The sequence below is a fragment of the Nerophis lumbriciformis genome, linkage group LG05 (assembly GCF_033978685.3).
Source record: "Nerophis lumbriciformis linkage group LG05, RoL_Nlum_v2.1, whole genome shotgun sequence".
NCBI lineage: Eukaryota > Metazoa > Chordata > Actinopteri > Syngnathiformes > Syngnathidae > Nerophis > Nerophis lumbriciformis.
Genome location: NC_084552.2, coordinates 44,701,382 through 44,716,812, shown reverse-complemented (window position 1 = coordinate 44,716,812; position 15,431 = coordinate 44,701,382). Strand labels below are relative to the sequence as shown.

Here is a 15,431-nt window from a genome sequence, read left to right as displayed (position 1 = left end):
AAAAAACGATACCGATAATTTCCGATATTACATTTTAAAGCATTTATCGGCCGATAATATCGGCCTGCCGACATCTCTAATACATATGTATTAATATCATATTGATATATACAAGTTGATGTGAGACAGTTCTACTTCCATAAATCTGACACAGAAAAAAACTTAGCATAAGTCACTTGCAAAAAGACACACACACACACACACACACACACACACACACACACACACACACACACACACACACACACACTAATACACAAATTAATTGTTGGAACAATAATACTTCCAGAACAAATCATCCCCCAAAACTGACCAGGAAGGCACACTTTGGGTCAAAGGCATAGGTGCCACACACGTAAATGTGCTGTCCATCTGAGTGGAACTCCAATAAGAGGATGTAGTTGCGGCAGTCCTCCTGCAGGGGGAGACAAAGAACCATAAACAATATAAGGAGCTAAGCAATGATGGAGAGGTACAGTATGTCTGCTAGCTATAATCATTTTTGAACTAGCTAACCTCAGTCACACAAATGACATTTACTGACAATGTGGTGTGTAATCATGACTGAAACAGTTCTGTTAAAATATTTACTAAATATTTGCGTGTACTAAAACGTGCGAACTTGATAGCACACGCAAAGCTGATCTACTGAACATGTGCAAAGTGGACTGTGTCTGTTAAGTGAGTAGAATAATTTGTGCAATCCATTTTGCGTCACTGTCTTCACTAAAATGCAGAATACATGCTGACCAGCAGAACGCCCAAAATACTGGGAGGAGAAGCTGCAAATATATTATACAGCACACACAATGTGAATAATCAACACTCACCGCCGTTCTGCAAGCACTATTTAGCGTTTTATCTATCACGTATGTGCAAACTGACACAGTCACGCACACGGCTGGAGGATCTGTGCTCATGCTACAAAGACAGACGATGGACAGAGAATCCTCTGTCCTAAATGTGTCAGAAATAAAAACTATTCAACATATTGTCTATTCAGCAGTCAACATTCTATTACAATTGTATTTTGTGATGATCTGTCACTTCATTTCGGTTTGTTTCCATGTTTTTGTATTTACTTCCTGTCAGTGCTCTTATTTTGTTATATTTCCTGTTTGTTCCGCTGAGCACTGTTTTCTCCTCACCTGCCGTTGATTGGCAGCCGGTCCACACCTGCTGCCAATCAGCATATGTCTATTTATGTTTTCTCTCGAGCACTCCTCAGTGCTCGATGATAGACTCTTTATGTTTGGAACTGTTGTATGCAAGACTGCTACATTTCTCTGTCGATGATCATTAAAATCATCTTACCTGCTCATCCTCCTCCTGGTTCTTGCATCTTGGGGTCACACAAACGGCAGCCATGCGAGTTCCTCACAGTATTTATTTTATTGATGCCTTTTGGTGTCCTTTAGTTTTTTTTCTAAGCTGTTCTTTTTTTCCACATATGTTAATGGTATATATTCTATCTCCCGCATGGTAAAAAACTACTTCTTGAAGTATGCATTTTGTGTGTGTCTTGAGCAGAGTAAGTGCAAACTCTCTCTCATGAGCGCACTTTCAGCACTGAAAAAAAGGGGGGGAAAGTTGGTTCCGTAGATGCACTTTGGACTGTGTCTAAAATGCTCATAGAAAGTGGTATATGTCTGTTACATGTTTGAAAACATTTATGAAAGAATGGGCCACTCTCAGGAGCTCACTGATTTCCAGCGTGGAACTGTCATAGGATGCCACCTGTGCAACAAATCCATTCGTGAAATTTCCTTGCTCCTAAATATTCCAAAGTCAACTGTCGGCTTTATTATAAGAAAATGGAGGAGTTTGGGAACAACAGCAACTCAGCCACGAAGGGGTAGGCCACGTAAACTGACAGAGAGGGGTCAGCGGATGCTGAAGCGCATAGTGCAAAGACACTTTCTGCACAGTCAGTTGCTACAGAGCTCCAAACTTCATGTGACCTTCCAATTGTCCCACATACAGTACGCAGAGAGCTTGGCGGTATAGCTCGGTTGGTAGAGCGGCCGTGCCAGCAACTTGAGGGTTCCAGGTTCGATCCCCGCATCCGCCATCCTAGTTACTGCCGTTGTGTCCTTGACAGTGTTGGGACTAACGCGTTACAAAGTAACGCGTTACTGTAACGCCGTTAGTTTCGGCGGTAACTAGTAATCTAACGCGTTATTTTTTATATTCAGTAACTCAGTTACCGTTACTACATGATGCGTTACTGCGTTATTTTAAGTTACTTTTTATGTAGTATAAAGTGTGTTTTATCGGAGCGCTGCTCTGTTATCGTTCTGATTCTTCTTGTGTCACAAGCCGGAGAAGAGAGACGTGCGCTCTGTGTGTGTCAGTGTGGAGGGAGGGAGGGGAGGGGAGGGGGGCGTGTCTGATCATGGCGGAGCCAGAAGTCGAGTTTGCTAACATGGAGATATTTTCACTACTTTTCTTTTGTCGAGCACAAAGAAAAGAACATTTTAGTTAAATGTAAATTGTGCTTTGGATCAAAGATCCCATCTACTGCCCAAAACAGCAATTCAAATCTGCTGAAACAAGCTACATAGCAACATGCTTCGACGAAGCTAGTAAAGAGAGACAGAGACTCTGATGCCACTTCACCTCCACCATTTAAGGATTAACTTTGCCTCTTCTCATCATTCACCGCTGAAGGTACACACTCTGTCACTCTAATTGTTGATGTGTGCGAGCAAACGCAAAAACTCCCTGAGCATGAGTGGAGCCCATGTGAGCAACATCACACGTGCACACTGTGGCTACACCAGCAGCACACCTGTCCCAAACCTCACTAAATAACAAGTTCAATCTCCATCCATCCATCCATTTTTACTACCGCTTGTCTCTTTCGGGGTCGCAGGAGCCTATCTCAGCTGCATTCGGGCGGAAGGCAAGGTACACCCTGGACAAGTCCCCCCCTCATCACAGGGCCAACACAGATACACAGACAACATTCTCTTATTATTATAATCAAATGACAGCAGTCATTTCCATTTCTAATATAAGTGTTTAGGCCCACTTACAATGACAATAACAACAAATATTGTTTTTCATGAACTGTGTACTTGTATTGTTTGTCTGGGTGGAGGTCCTGCTTTGGAAATAATTTGTACCCCTTTCATTTAGTTCCCATTAAAACATTCACATGTTGCACAATGAGATGTAAGCAGGGGATCATGTGTACATTCCTGCAACTTCCTGTTTGTAAAAAATATTTTTTTATTAGTATTTATTTAATATACTAACAGCATTTAATGATTAATATTTATAAATTAAGATTCCTAATAAATGACACTAGAATAAGCACACATTTGATTGGTAAATCATAGTGTAACGACCTGGAATTACACTTTATGTGTGGTGTTGGAGTTGTCTGACTTTTTGTGTGGCTGTAAACTCATCACTGGCTAAGTGCCATATGTGCAAGTGTTGGCACACGTGAGAAAGAGCGAGTGGCTGCTGTTGATATAACAAAGTAGCTTTTGGTCTGGTTTGTACTGCAGAAAATGACCACTTTTGCTAGATATCATTTTTTTTACTAATGTTTTGGTGATGTGTTTATGGCCGACAATAAAGAGTTTTGTTCAGTAAAGAAAATGCCTGGTTAGGCTTTGTGTATGTAGTGTGTGCCTTTCTTGGTTTACATCTATGCTGTTATTATGCTGTTTGTTACTTATGTACGTTATGTTGCAGCTATTTAAAATAGTTTTGTCAATTTGTTCTGGCCAGAAACAAATTGGCCTTTGTAACATATCTTTGTCTTTGTGTGTTGTATGTAGAGCACATTGCTTAGCAGAGTTCAGTGATGCAAATGCATGTCAAGTTGATCAACAGATTGTATTATTCTCCAGTGCAATAACAGTACTGAAATGAAGGCTAAAAGGGCATTAATGGGAGCTTTAAAAAAAAAAAAAAAAAAAAAAAAAAAAGTAACTAAATAGTTACTTTTCACAGTAACGCATTACTTTTTGGTGTAAGTAACTGAGTTAGTAACTGAGTTATTTTTGAAATGAAGTAACTAGTAACTGTAACTAGTTACTGCTCTGCAGTAACTAACCCAACACTGGTCCTTGAGCAAGACACTTTACCCACCTGCTCCCAGTGCCACCCACACTGGTTTAAATGTAACTTAGATATTGGGTTTCACTATGTAAAGCGCTTTGAGTCACTAGAGAAAAGCGCTATATAAATATAATTCACTTCACTTCACTTCACTTCACTTCATGGAATGGATTTCCTTGGCTGATCAGCTGCATCTAAGCCATACATCACCAAGTCCAATGCAAAGTGTTGGAGGCAGTGGTGTAAAGCACTGGACTCTAGAGCAGTGGAGACGAGTTCTCTGCAGTGATGAACCCCGCTTTTCTATCTGGCAATCTGATGGACGAGTCTGGGTTTGGAGGTTGCCAGGAGAACGGTACATTTCGGACTGCATTGTGCCGAGTGTGAAATTTGGTGGAGGAGGAATTATGGTGTGGGGTTGTTTTTCAGGGGTTGGGCTTGGCCCCTTAGTTCCAGTGAAAGGAACTTTGAATGTTCCAGGATACCAAAACATTTGGGAAAATTCCATGCTCCCAAACTTGTGGGAACAGTTTGGAGCAGGAACCTTCCTCTTCCAACATGACTGTGCACCAGTGCACAAAGCAAGGTCCATAAAGACATGGATGACAGAGTCTAGTGTGGATGAACTTGACTGGCCTGCACAGAGTCCTGACCTGAACCTGATAGAACACCTTTGGGATGAATTACAATGGAGACTGAGAGCCAGGCCTTCTCGACCAACATCAGTGTGTGACCTCACCAATGCGCTTTTGGAAGAATGGTCGAAAATTCCTATAAACACACTCCGCAACCTTGTGGACAGCCTTCCCAGAAAAGTTGAAGCTGTAATGGCTGCAAAAGGTGGACCGACATCATATTGAACTCTATGGGTTAGGAATGGGATGGCACTCCAAGTTCATATGTGAGTCAAGGCAAGTGGCCAAATAGTTTGGCAATATAGTGTAGCAAAACGCCACGTGTAGGAGGAGCATGATAACATGGATGTGCAGTGAATGATCAATTACACGCAAAATTCTCATTTAAATAAGGCGGTCTGCACCACTTTTGATTTGTACATTCACTGTTAGTAGATCACATGCAACCAACACACGCTATTTTAGAGATTACACATGCTGTTTAGCACTTAGTGTTTGGATCTTAGTAAATCAGGTCCTATGTTGTAGTCGGTTACTCTGGTCCGAAAAAAGATTTTTGAAAAAGATACTTGGTGGTGACTTTTGTGCTTTGTTCAGTGGACCAAATAATGCTCTTAGTTAAGCATATGCATAATGTCGTACCTCCATTGGATGCCATATGAAGGCCGCTCGAGAGATGGGTCTCAGTCCGCTTTGAAGCAGACTCTAATACTGAGCCTCATCAGACATGCCACAGCAACATCCAACAAAAAACTGAGTCAAAATCATGAAAAATTAAGATTTAAAAGTCAGCCCGGAAGCTAAAAACGGTCATTAACCATACTTTGCACTTTTGAACTAAAATAATTGTGCTGCTTGTTACAGTTCGCTGGAGTCATCAGAAATGCCGTCTCCTTGCAACACATCATTCATCATTTACAGTACTAAGTATAGTGTAACAGCTCAGGCTTTTAGTCCAGTGGTCAGCACACCTGCCTCTCAATACGAAGAACCAGGGTTCGAGTCCCCCGTGCGGTATGTGGTAAAAAGGCACGGGGCCGTGTTATAGCAGTATGATTCAGTCATTGTCTTAGTTGTCATACACTTTCTCAGTTTAAACACACCTTGGTGACTCACTCTGTGCTATTTTTGTGCAAAGAAAGCCACCATGGGGCCAAATAAAGTTGCCAGTGAAATGTATTTGAATTTATATGGCTCTGTCCTCCTCTCCTTGTTCGCCACTCACCACCGTCTTCGCCTTCAATAAATGTAAAAGTGATGTTAAATGTTCATTTATTCACGACACAGAAAGTTCCCCTTTGGTATCTTTCAGTTCACTCTTTTAGTTTTCAGACCACAAAGTGCCACAGTGTCACTTCCTGTCTCTTGTTGCAAAATGATTCTTACCAGTGCCTCTCCAGTGTTGCGTCCGACCAGTCTTCCTCTCAGGGAATAAAAGACACTGGTCAATCCCAAGTTCTCTCGGATGACATATATGTTGAGTAAGAAGGACCACCAAGACAGAACAGCAATATTACCAAGTTTTACTAAAGCTTTAGGAGACCAGCCCTCACAATGCTATAATAGCAGCATCGAGAAGCGGTCTCCTAAAGCTTTAGTAAAACTTGGTAATATTGCTGTTCTGTCTTGGTGGTGCTTCTTACTCATTTCTTACTCTTACTTATGTCATCGAAAAGAACTTGGGATCGACCAGTGTCTTTTATTCCCTGAGAGGAAGACTGGTCGAACGCAAGAATTTGGGGGCTTCGTCCGAGATGACACATTGAGGATTGAACGTCTCTTGCACTCTTCTGGACAGACTCACTTGGCGCCAAAACATAAATCAATGTAAGCAGAGCCTTTTGTAAAATCTGCATTAAGAGTCTGTCCTGAAGTCTGTAAGTCAAACACTGTTTTGGACCACATAGACAAGAGTTGTAGTATTATAGGAATGTTGAGTGTATTTTTCACCTTAAAGATTACCGCGGATGAGGTATTCCCGCGAAATAGTGGTCAACTCACGTCATTGTGAACGTATCTCACCTCTGTCTTTCCTTTGGTCATACAAATGTTCCTGCCCTCCTGCGGCACGTCCCAGACCACCTGAAACAAAGGACAGGGTTGAGGACTTGGTCTTGCACGGGTGATCCCAGCACTCTTTCCAGCGGTCTGACCGTGCGTGGCGTCTCAGTCAGCTTGTTGATGTCCACCGCCATGATTGTGTCTCTGGCGCCGAGGAAGAGCACGTCGGATGTGGGGTCCAGAAGGAAGGTGCTGAAGTTGGACACACCCCTGAACACCTCTGAACCAACGATAGTGTCTGTGGACAAACACCAAGAGGTTATTATCACTAGAAAAACACTTAGAAGAGGAATACAACAAAACTATAATTCAACGTACATTCACAAGTGTAATGTGTGTGTGTTTTTGTGCGTGTGCGTGTGTTTGGCATTGCGTGTGAAGGATTCCACAGCCTCTTTCGAATCCCTAAAATGCTGACATTTGACAGTTTTTCTTATTTCCACAGAGTTGCTTGCTGTAGCAACGCACGCACACTACAAAGGACAGAAACTCATTGACCCCCAGACAAACTTATCAGGAGATGACTTTTACTGAATAAATCATGTGATGCTCTTTTAAGAATCAAAGAAAAGGAGTGGCCGAAATACAATGGATATGAAAGATACATGACTGCACTCACGTTGTGTTTATCTGCAAAGCAATACACACGAGTGCACTTACAGTATACTGTGTGTGTGTATTTGCACAGCACCTCACCCCTCTCATGTCTGCAAAATGTTTGATTCTATCTTTTTGGGACAACACTGAAGAAATAACATTCGATACAATGTAAAGTAGTCAGTGTACAACTTGTGTAACAGTGTAAATTTACTGTCTCATCCACATAACAAAAGTGAGTCCACTTCTAAGTGAAAATGCCCAATAGCAAACGTGTGTTGGTTTCCTCCATTTATATTTGGTTACTATCGAGTTATTCTAATGGATGTCTCTCAGTGTATCCAGGCCGGAAAAAGGACCATAACACACACGCATGCACACACACACGCACACACACACACGACTGTGTGTGTTTCCATTTTGCATGAATGTCATTCCTCATTCACCAAGAAGCCATCTGTTCAGCTAAAAGCCTCCTGGCACTTAAAAAGCCACCAGTGCTGTGATTTGCCCGCACATGGAGCCTCACGTCCTGAGAAGCAGATCAGGGCAGGCTGCTGACTCTACGCAACAAAGGCACACATCGACACACTCACGTGAACACACACAAATATACACAGTAATATTGCATACATTACGTATTAGCTGCATAAAGAAAAAAGCATGAAAAGACATTTTCAGTGTCATCTTTTAAATGTCAAATGCCCTAGCTTGTTCTTTCACACAGTGCAGAGAGGCGACATGAGTGTTGGTGACAGAGTCCGAAGGCAAGGTCTTTTGGGATGTCCAAGCCATGGTTCTCAACCTGTCTTCATGAGCCATTGTTCTTAACCCATCCTCATGTACACGCATCATTCCTAAATCGACGTCATCTGCCCATTTGCACACATACACACTTTTAACATTAACACATTTGGTGTTTAAGCCAAAGAATCCTAGGGAAAAAACTTATTAAGAAGGAATGGGCGGTACTACAATAATAATAATAATAATAATAATAATTACCTTTATTGTCTCCGAGGAGAAATTTGTCTTGGACATCAAGACACACCGTTTTACATACATACATACATACGACAATACAGTGACGACAGTGAACAGTGCGCAGGTATATCATTTAGTTATGAGACCCCCCTCCCCTGTATTGCACGATCCCAACATTGCACTCCTTATTATTGCATCCGGTTATTACAGTAGTTTTATGTTGTAAAGTGCTTTGATTGCCAGTGGGACAAAGGAAAATCTATACCTGTTGAGTTTGTATGTTGCTGTTCTGTACCGTTTACCATTTGGCATCAACACAATTTCACTATGAAGTATGTGGTGTGGGTCACGGGTGATTTTAGGACCCTGCTATAATCTTTTAGTATCGATTCGAGGGCCAGTATTGCCAATACGAACGTTTTGCCTTTAATAATGATTATCAGAATCAGCTTTATTGGCCAAATATGTTTAACACACAAGGAATGGGAATCATAATAAAACACAGGACAAATGTGTTAAGCAAATAAAAACAATATTTGTATCAACACATTTATATGTGAACAATTGAAGACAATGTCCATCAATCCATCTATTTTCGACCGCTTGTCCCTCTCGGGGTCACGGGGGGTGCTGGAGCCTATCTCAGCTGCATTTGGGCGGAAGGCGGGGTACACCCTGGACAAGTCGCCACCTCATCGCAGGGCCTGAAGACAATGTAGCAATATTTAAAAAAATGACGGGGGTCTAACTCAACGAGTTAGCGAATATGATTTATCACAAAAAAATATTGCAATAATAATTAATATACGCAGATTAATCACAAACTTTACTTTGAGCACACATGCTCCTTTACTTTAACCGCAGATGGTTGTTATACGGGCAGTGATCAGGTCATTGGATACATTTGACTTCAAAATACACCCAGACTGGACTTTAGCTAAAACGGTTACTAAGTTTTGAGCTAATAATTGATGTACATTCAAGTAAAAAAAATTAGAAAATGTTCCTCGATGACATTCTGACAATAAAATAACATTTGTCTTAAAATATAGTATTTTTTAAGTTGATTTAAGTTATGCAAGTGGGTAATAAGATGCAATTATTATTCATCCAAATTCAAAAGTGTGATTAATCTTATCTAAAAAATGTATCATTGTAATTTAAAACATTTGTATGCTCGTACGACACTTAAAACCTTTAGTATATCAGTATGTGGAATTAAATTATGAAACGGATTAACCAAAGAAATCAAACAAAGCACCAATATGATTCAGTTTAGGAGACTGTTGAAACTACAAGTGTTCACAAAGTACACAGAACAAGAATTATGATGAACATCGTGAACCCTCTTTTTCCCCTTTTTTTTTAATTGAGACAAAGATTATTTATGTATTTAATATGTGTATGCTTACTATGGTATATTATTTATTTGTTCACTGTTCTGTTACAGAGAACAAGCACATTGGATACAATCGCTATGGTATGAAAAGGGGTAGGATTAAATAAGCTCTGCTTCTTCCTACTCCTTTTCGGACGTGCTGTAATGAAACAACTGGAATTGTGTGATGCATTACTTTGTACTGTATGCATGTTCAAAATAAACTGAAACTGAACTGAAATTGTACAGCACTAAATAAAAATGTTAAACTAATAAGTTTCCCTTTCATTACATACAATTATAAGAAAACAAAGTTAATAGTAAAAATAAGTAAACAATGGGCTCTAATTCACATTGTGCCGAAGGACTTATTTCTGAGATGGTAAAAAAAAAACGGGCCAAAAATTTGGACACAATTTGTTTTCATGACTATTTACATTGTAGATTGTCACTGAAGGCATCAAAACTATGACATCTGTGAAGTGAAAACTATTTCAGGTGACTACCTCTTGAAGCTCATCGAGAGAATGCCAACAGTGTGCAAAGCAGTAATCCGAGCAAAGGGTGGCTATTTTGAAGAAACTAGAATATAAAACATGTTTTCAGTTATTTCACCTTTTTTTGTTAAGGACATAACTCCACATGTGTTCATTCATAGTTTTGATGCCTTCAGTGACAATCTACAACGTACATAGTCATGAAAATAAAGAAAACGCATTGAATGAGAAGGTGTGTCCAAACTTTTGGCCTGTACTGTATATATAAATATACATTATATAACACTTCTAAAAACACAAAAACACAGACATTTATGAATATAAACATAGAATAAAACTAAAAATGATTAACTTCATTACACTCGTAACATAACATCGATATCTAGATCAATCCGCCCACTTAGTGACAACTCAGCAAAAGTAATAATGAATTACAAGCCCTAAAATATATTAAAAAGCTCTTCCCTGGCATGAATCATTTATTCAGTATACATTAAACATGACTGGGGCAGGGAGGGTGTGTGTGTGTGTGTGTGTGTGTGTGTGTGTGTGTGTCAGGTGGGCCTCATAAATGTTTTTACATTCCCTGTAGAGATGCATGATATATTTGTGATTCAGTACATATGATCTGTGACATGAAATGAAGCAAAGAATGGAAGGCGAGGTTAGTGTGTCGGCGCTGGGAGGACGTCCATTAGGAGTCTTTCGCTGTGGGGGGGAATCAACCTGAGTGTGTGTTAGTGTGTAGGTGGCACTGTGGGACTGGACCAGTCAGGACATGATAAATTATACACCCCCCCACCTGCCTTCACGGCGCTTCATCCGTCAATCAAAACTGATGGATAGAGACGAGCAGCAACACACACACACAGAGCCCTAGGGTGACAGGACACAGCTGTGAGACCCCCACACACATTCAGAGCAATGCTCCACACTTCCTTTGCGTTGTTCTGCAGCAACAGGATACAGCAGCTTAGACGGGGTATCCATTACCATCAACATGCACGCCTGATGACTGAGGCTGGCCATCTACACATATCCTGTCGAGAGACAAATGGGTCAGCCCGCATCTGTGGCTAAGACAAAATATCCCTGAGTAGATGTGTCGTCAAAACATTTATCATGGAGGCATACCCTCTGCTCCTCAAACTTATATGCAAGCTCACACATAGAAGTGAGAAGCGTGCTGCTTTACAGCTGTGATGCTGGTGGTCAATAATGCAATAACGCAAGTGTCTAAATGACATTGGCGACCAATGACAGGACACCTGTGTTGATGTGACACTATCTAGCAAAATGCAATAAGAAAGATTTTAGAACCATCGTTCACAGATGCAGGCATGCACATGGGCATGGGCGTGCATCCATCCATCCATTTTCTACCCCTTGTCCTTTACGGGGTCGCAGGGAGCTGCTAGAGCCTATCCCAGTTGCAGACGGGAGGAAGGCAGGGTACATCCTGGACAAGTAGCCACCTCATCACAGGGCCAACACAGATAGACAACATTCACACTCACATTCACACACTAGGGCCAATTTAGTGTTGTCAATCAACTTATCGCCAGGTGCATGTCTTTGGAGGTGGGAGGAAGCCGGAGTACCTGGAGGGAACCCACGCAGTCACGGGGAGAACATGCAAACTCCACACAGAAAGATCCCGAGCCCAGGATTGAACTCAGGACCTTTGTATTGTGAGGCACACGTACTAACCCCTGTTTCACCGTGCTGCTCGGTCCAAAATCCATATTGCAAAATATATTGCAGCCATTTGCGATAATATGTTTCAAAATATGTTGTTTGGCGTCAGCACGGTGGAAGAGGGGTTAGTGCATGTGCCTCACAATATGAAGGTCCTGGGATCGGGGGTCTTTCTGTGTGCAGTTCTCCCCGTGACTGCGTGGGTTCCCTCCGGGTACTCCGGCTTCCTCCCACCTCCAAAGACATGCACCTGGGGATAGGTTGATTGGCAACACTAAAATTGGCCCTAGGGTGTGAATGTGAGTGTGAATTTTGTCTGTCTATCTGTGTTGGCCCTGCGATGAGGTGGCGACTTGTCCAGGGTGTACCCCGTCTACCGCCCGAATGCAGCTGAGATAGGCTCCAGGACCCCCTGCGACCCCAAAAAAGGGACAAGCGGCAACAAATGGCTGTATGAATGGATGTTGTTTGGCATAATAAATGCTGAGGAAGTAGGGCTACAGCTATTGATTATTTTAGTAATCTGTCAATTAGTTTGTTCGATTAATCCGATTAAAAGACAAATGCGCATAATTGGAAAAATGTAATAAAGTTCTGGGCACTTCATCTGGATTTTATATATTTCTATCAGGTACACAAAGCAACAGAAAATAAATCAAAGCTTTTTTTCTAATCAAATTGATGGACTTAATCGATTAATTGAAGCTACCTTCCATGCTTCACCAATGACGTGACCCTAAGATGCAGTAGACGGGAGACAGGGGGTGAGTAAAAATATTATGATTTAATAATCAAAAGAAAACACACTCACGAGGGAGTGGGGAAACACACAACTAAGAGTAATAACACAAGGGAACAAAAGAAGGTAAGTGCAACTGGAGAAAAAAAAGACAGGACTTATTTTGTTGTGTGAAGTGAATTACATTTATATAGCGCTTTTTCTCAAGTGACTCAAAGCGCTTTACATTATGAAACCCAATATCTAAGTTACATTTAAACCAGTGTGGGTGGCACTGGGAGCAGGTGGGTAAAGTGTCTTGCCCAAGGACTCAACGGCAGTGACTAGGATGGCGGAAGCGGGGATTGAACCGGCAACCCTCAAGTTGCTGGCACGGCCGCTCTACCAACCGAGCTATACCGCCCCTGTTCATGCATACGAAGCAGAGCGATGACATGAGACAAACACAATGAACCGACTGATTGGCAACCGGGCTCAGGTGTGGGAGTCAGTACTGAGAACAGATAGGGGAAGTGAAACTACCAAAATAAGAGTACTGGACAGGAACTACAATACCACACCCTGGGAAGAAGCAAACACAAGTACAAAACAGTCACAAGGGCATTACAGCTGCAGCATTGTAATCAGTACTTTAATGACACACACAGACAGCTTACATCATGAGCGGGGTGGGGGAGACAAGTGATTGCCCACTTATCAACTTTTTGTTTTCATTCCTGCTACTCTTACAATGTTCACATCCTACTAAGTATCTTTTTTTTTTTTTGGTTAAACCAAATCCTGGCTTCCGATTTCCTACACCATTTTCTCGCTTGCCCAGTTCTCCCACCTCTACCGACCTACTCGCTCCCTCTCCACGGCAGCAGGCGGCTGGCTGGCACTGATAAGCAGTAGCACTACTAATCAGGCTTGCCCTAAATCCGCCCATGTCTGTCAGAATTGGCATGTGAAAGTGTGTGAGTGTGCAGGAGCCTGCAGCGCCCTTCACCAGGGAGGTGTGTGTACGTAAAGTGTGCTCACGCGTGACCATGGTTCTCTGTGAATGAGAATCCAAACAATCAGTACCAATCCAATGCAGCCACCCTGTTGCATGACAAAACATTCAACAAGGCTCACTTTCGTGGCTCATTAACACGCTTTAGGGAAACATGTTACTCCATCCATCCATTTTCTACCGCTTATTCCCTTTGGGGTCGCGGGGGGCGCTGGAGCCTATCTCAGCTACAATCGGGCGGAAGGCGGGGTACACCCTGGACAAGTCGCCACCTCATCGCAGGGCCAACACAGATAGACAGACAACATTCACACTCACATCCACACACTAGGGCCAATTTAGTGTTGCCAATCAACTTATCCCCAGGTGCATGTCTTTGGAGGTGGGAGGAAGCCGGAGTACCCGGAGGGAACCCACGCAGTCACGGGGAGGACATGCAAACTCCACACAGAAAGATCCCGAGCCCGGGATGCATAATCTGGACACCATGTGACTCGTTGTGTTTACGTCACTATGTTGGCAGAAGAAGCAGGTAATGAATGACTTCCAGCATTCAACATTGACTGCACATTTTTTTCATAATCAGAAATGCATGTGTAAAATTGTCATGGTTAAAATAACAGATAAGTGAACAGAAGTCTGGAGGATGCAGGAAGTTTGATCTCGGTCTGAGTCAAGCAGAAAGTTCCAGAGCACTAAAGTTTCTACTCGCATGTGTCAAGTAAATGAGTAAACCAAATTTCCTGTCTCTGCGGAATAACGAGCACATGCATGCAGATGCTGAATGCAAGAAAAGACTAGATACGTGAGAATGAGCAGCACAGTGGTAGAGATGTAAGAAGGAACTGAAGTTGCCGATAGACGATATAATATACGATGTAAATGATATACATTAGGCCAACAATAGAGCTAACGTTATATTGTGACAATGCATGTTGGTGACACATTCTAGTTGTGTCCTGCAAATTTGACAGTGTCCTCAAGGCAATGTAGCCTTCTCGCTTGCAGCTAATGTCCCTCCACAGTGCAAAGCCGCTTCTAAGTCAGTAATCCTCTCCTCCGTGGCGGCGAATAAATACATTTTCTTACAAGTGTGATCCCCAAACGGGGAGAAATAGCTAAACCCACCATAGGAGGCTATGCTAACCTTGAATGTGAACAAAAGTGGGCGGATCGATATACAGTAGAAGTCGACAGTAACAATGCTAAGTAAATTATCAGTATATGGTCGACACTACTGTACGGTGGTTAGATCAATGTTTTTTTATTATCGAAACATATTTTGACACTTTTGCTATTGTTTAAAAACTCAGGAAATATTTTCTTTATAAAACAACTTCTCTAACTTGATGGTACCTACTGTTGTGTATTTGGAATCTGCATAGGTGCCGAAAATTTGAAATCAAATCGTCGAAGCATTGCAGAGATATTTATAAAACAATCTTGGCTTCCGTCATACTTTCGCCAAACGAGCCGTTTGGAATTTGCTCTGTGCCGTGACGTTGTAAAACCTGTGGCGTCAGCAGATTATCCAAGTATGGTAACGAACATCTGTGTGCGAGTCCGCCATTTTTAATTTATATAAGAGCGGTTGTAGTCCACAACATGATTGATTGATTGATTGAGACTTTTATTAGTAGATTGCACAGTACAGAACATATTCTGTACAATTGACCACTAAATGGTAACACTTCAACTTGTTTAAGTCGGGGTCCACGTTAATCAATTCATGGTACAAATATATACTATCAGCATAATACAGTCATCACAC

General features: G+C 41.8%; 1 protein-coding gene across 2 annotated transcripts in view; it reads right to left on the bottom strand.

Moving 5' to 3' along the window:
• Positions 1-15,431, bottom strand: part of sema4f (sema domain, immunoglobulin domain (Ig), transmembrane domain (TM) and short cytoplasmic domain, (semaphorin) 4F) — a 67,126-nt gene that overhangs the window by 13,556 nt on the left and 38,139 nt on the right. For both annotated transcript variants that reach the window (XM_061959246.1, XM_061959247.1), the window contains exons 2-4: positions 6,866-7,011; positions 6,735-6,794; positions 314-415 (exon numbers count right to left, since the gene is read on the bottom strand). In XM_061959246.1, the coding sequence (XP_061815230.1) occupies positions 314-415; positions 6,735-6,794; positions 6,866-7,011 (308 nt within the window). The remainder of the gene's footprint in view (positions 1-313; positions 416-6,734; positions 6,795-6,865; positions 7,012-15,431) is intronic.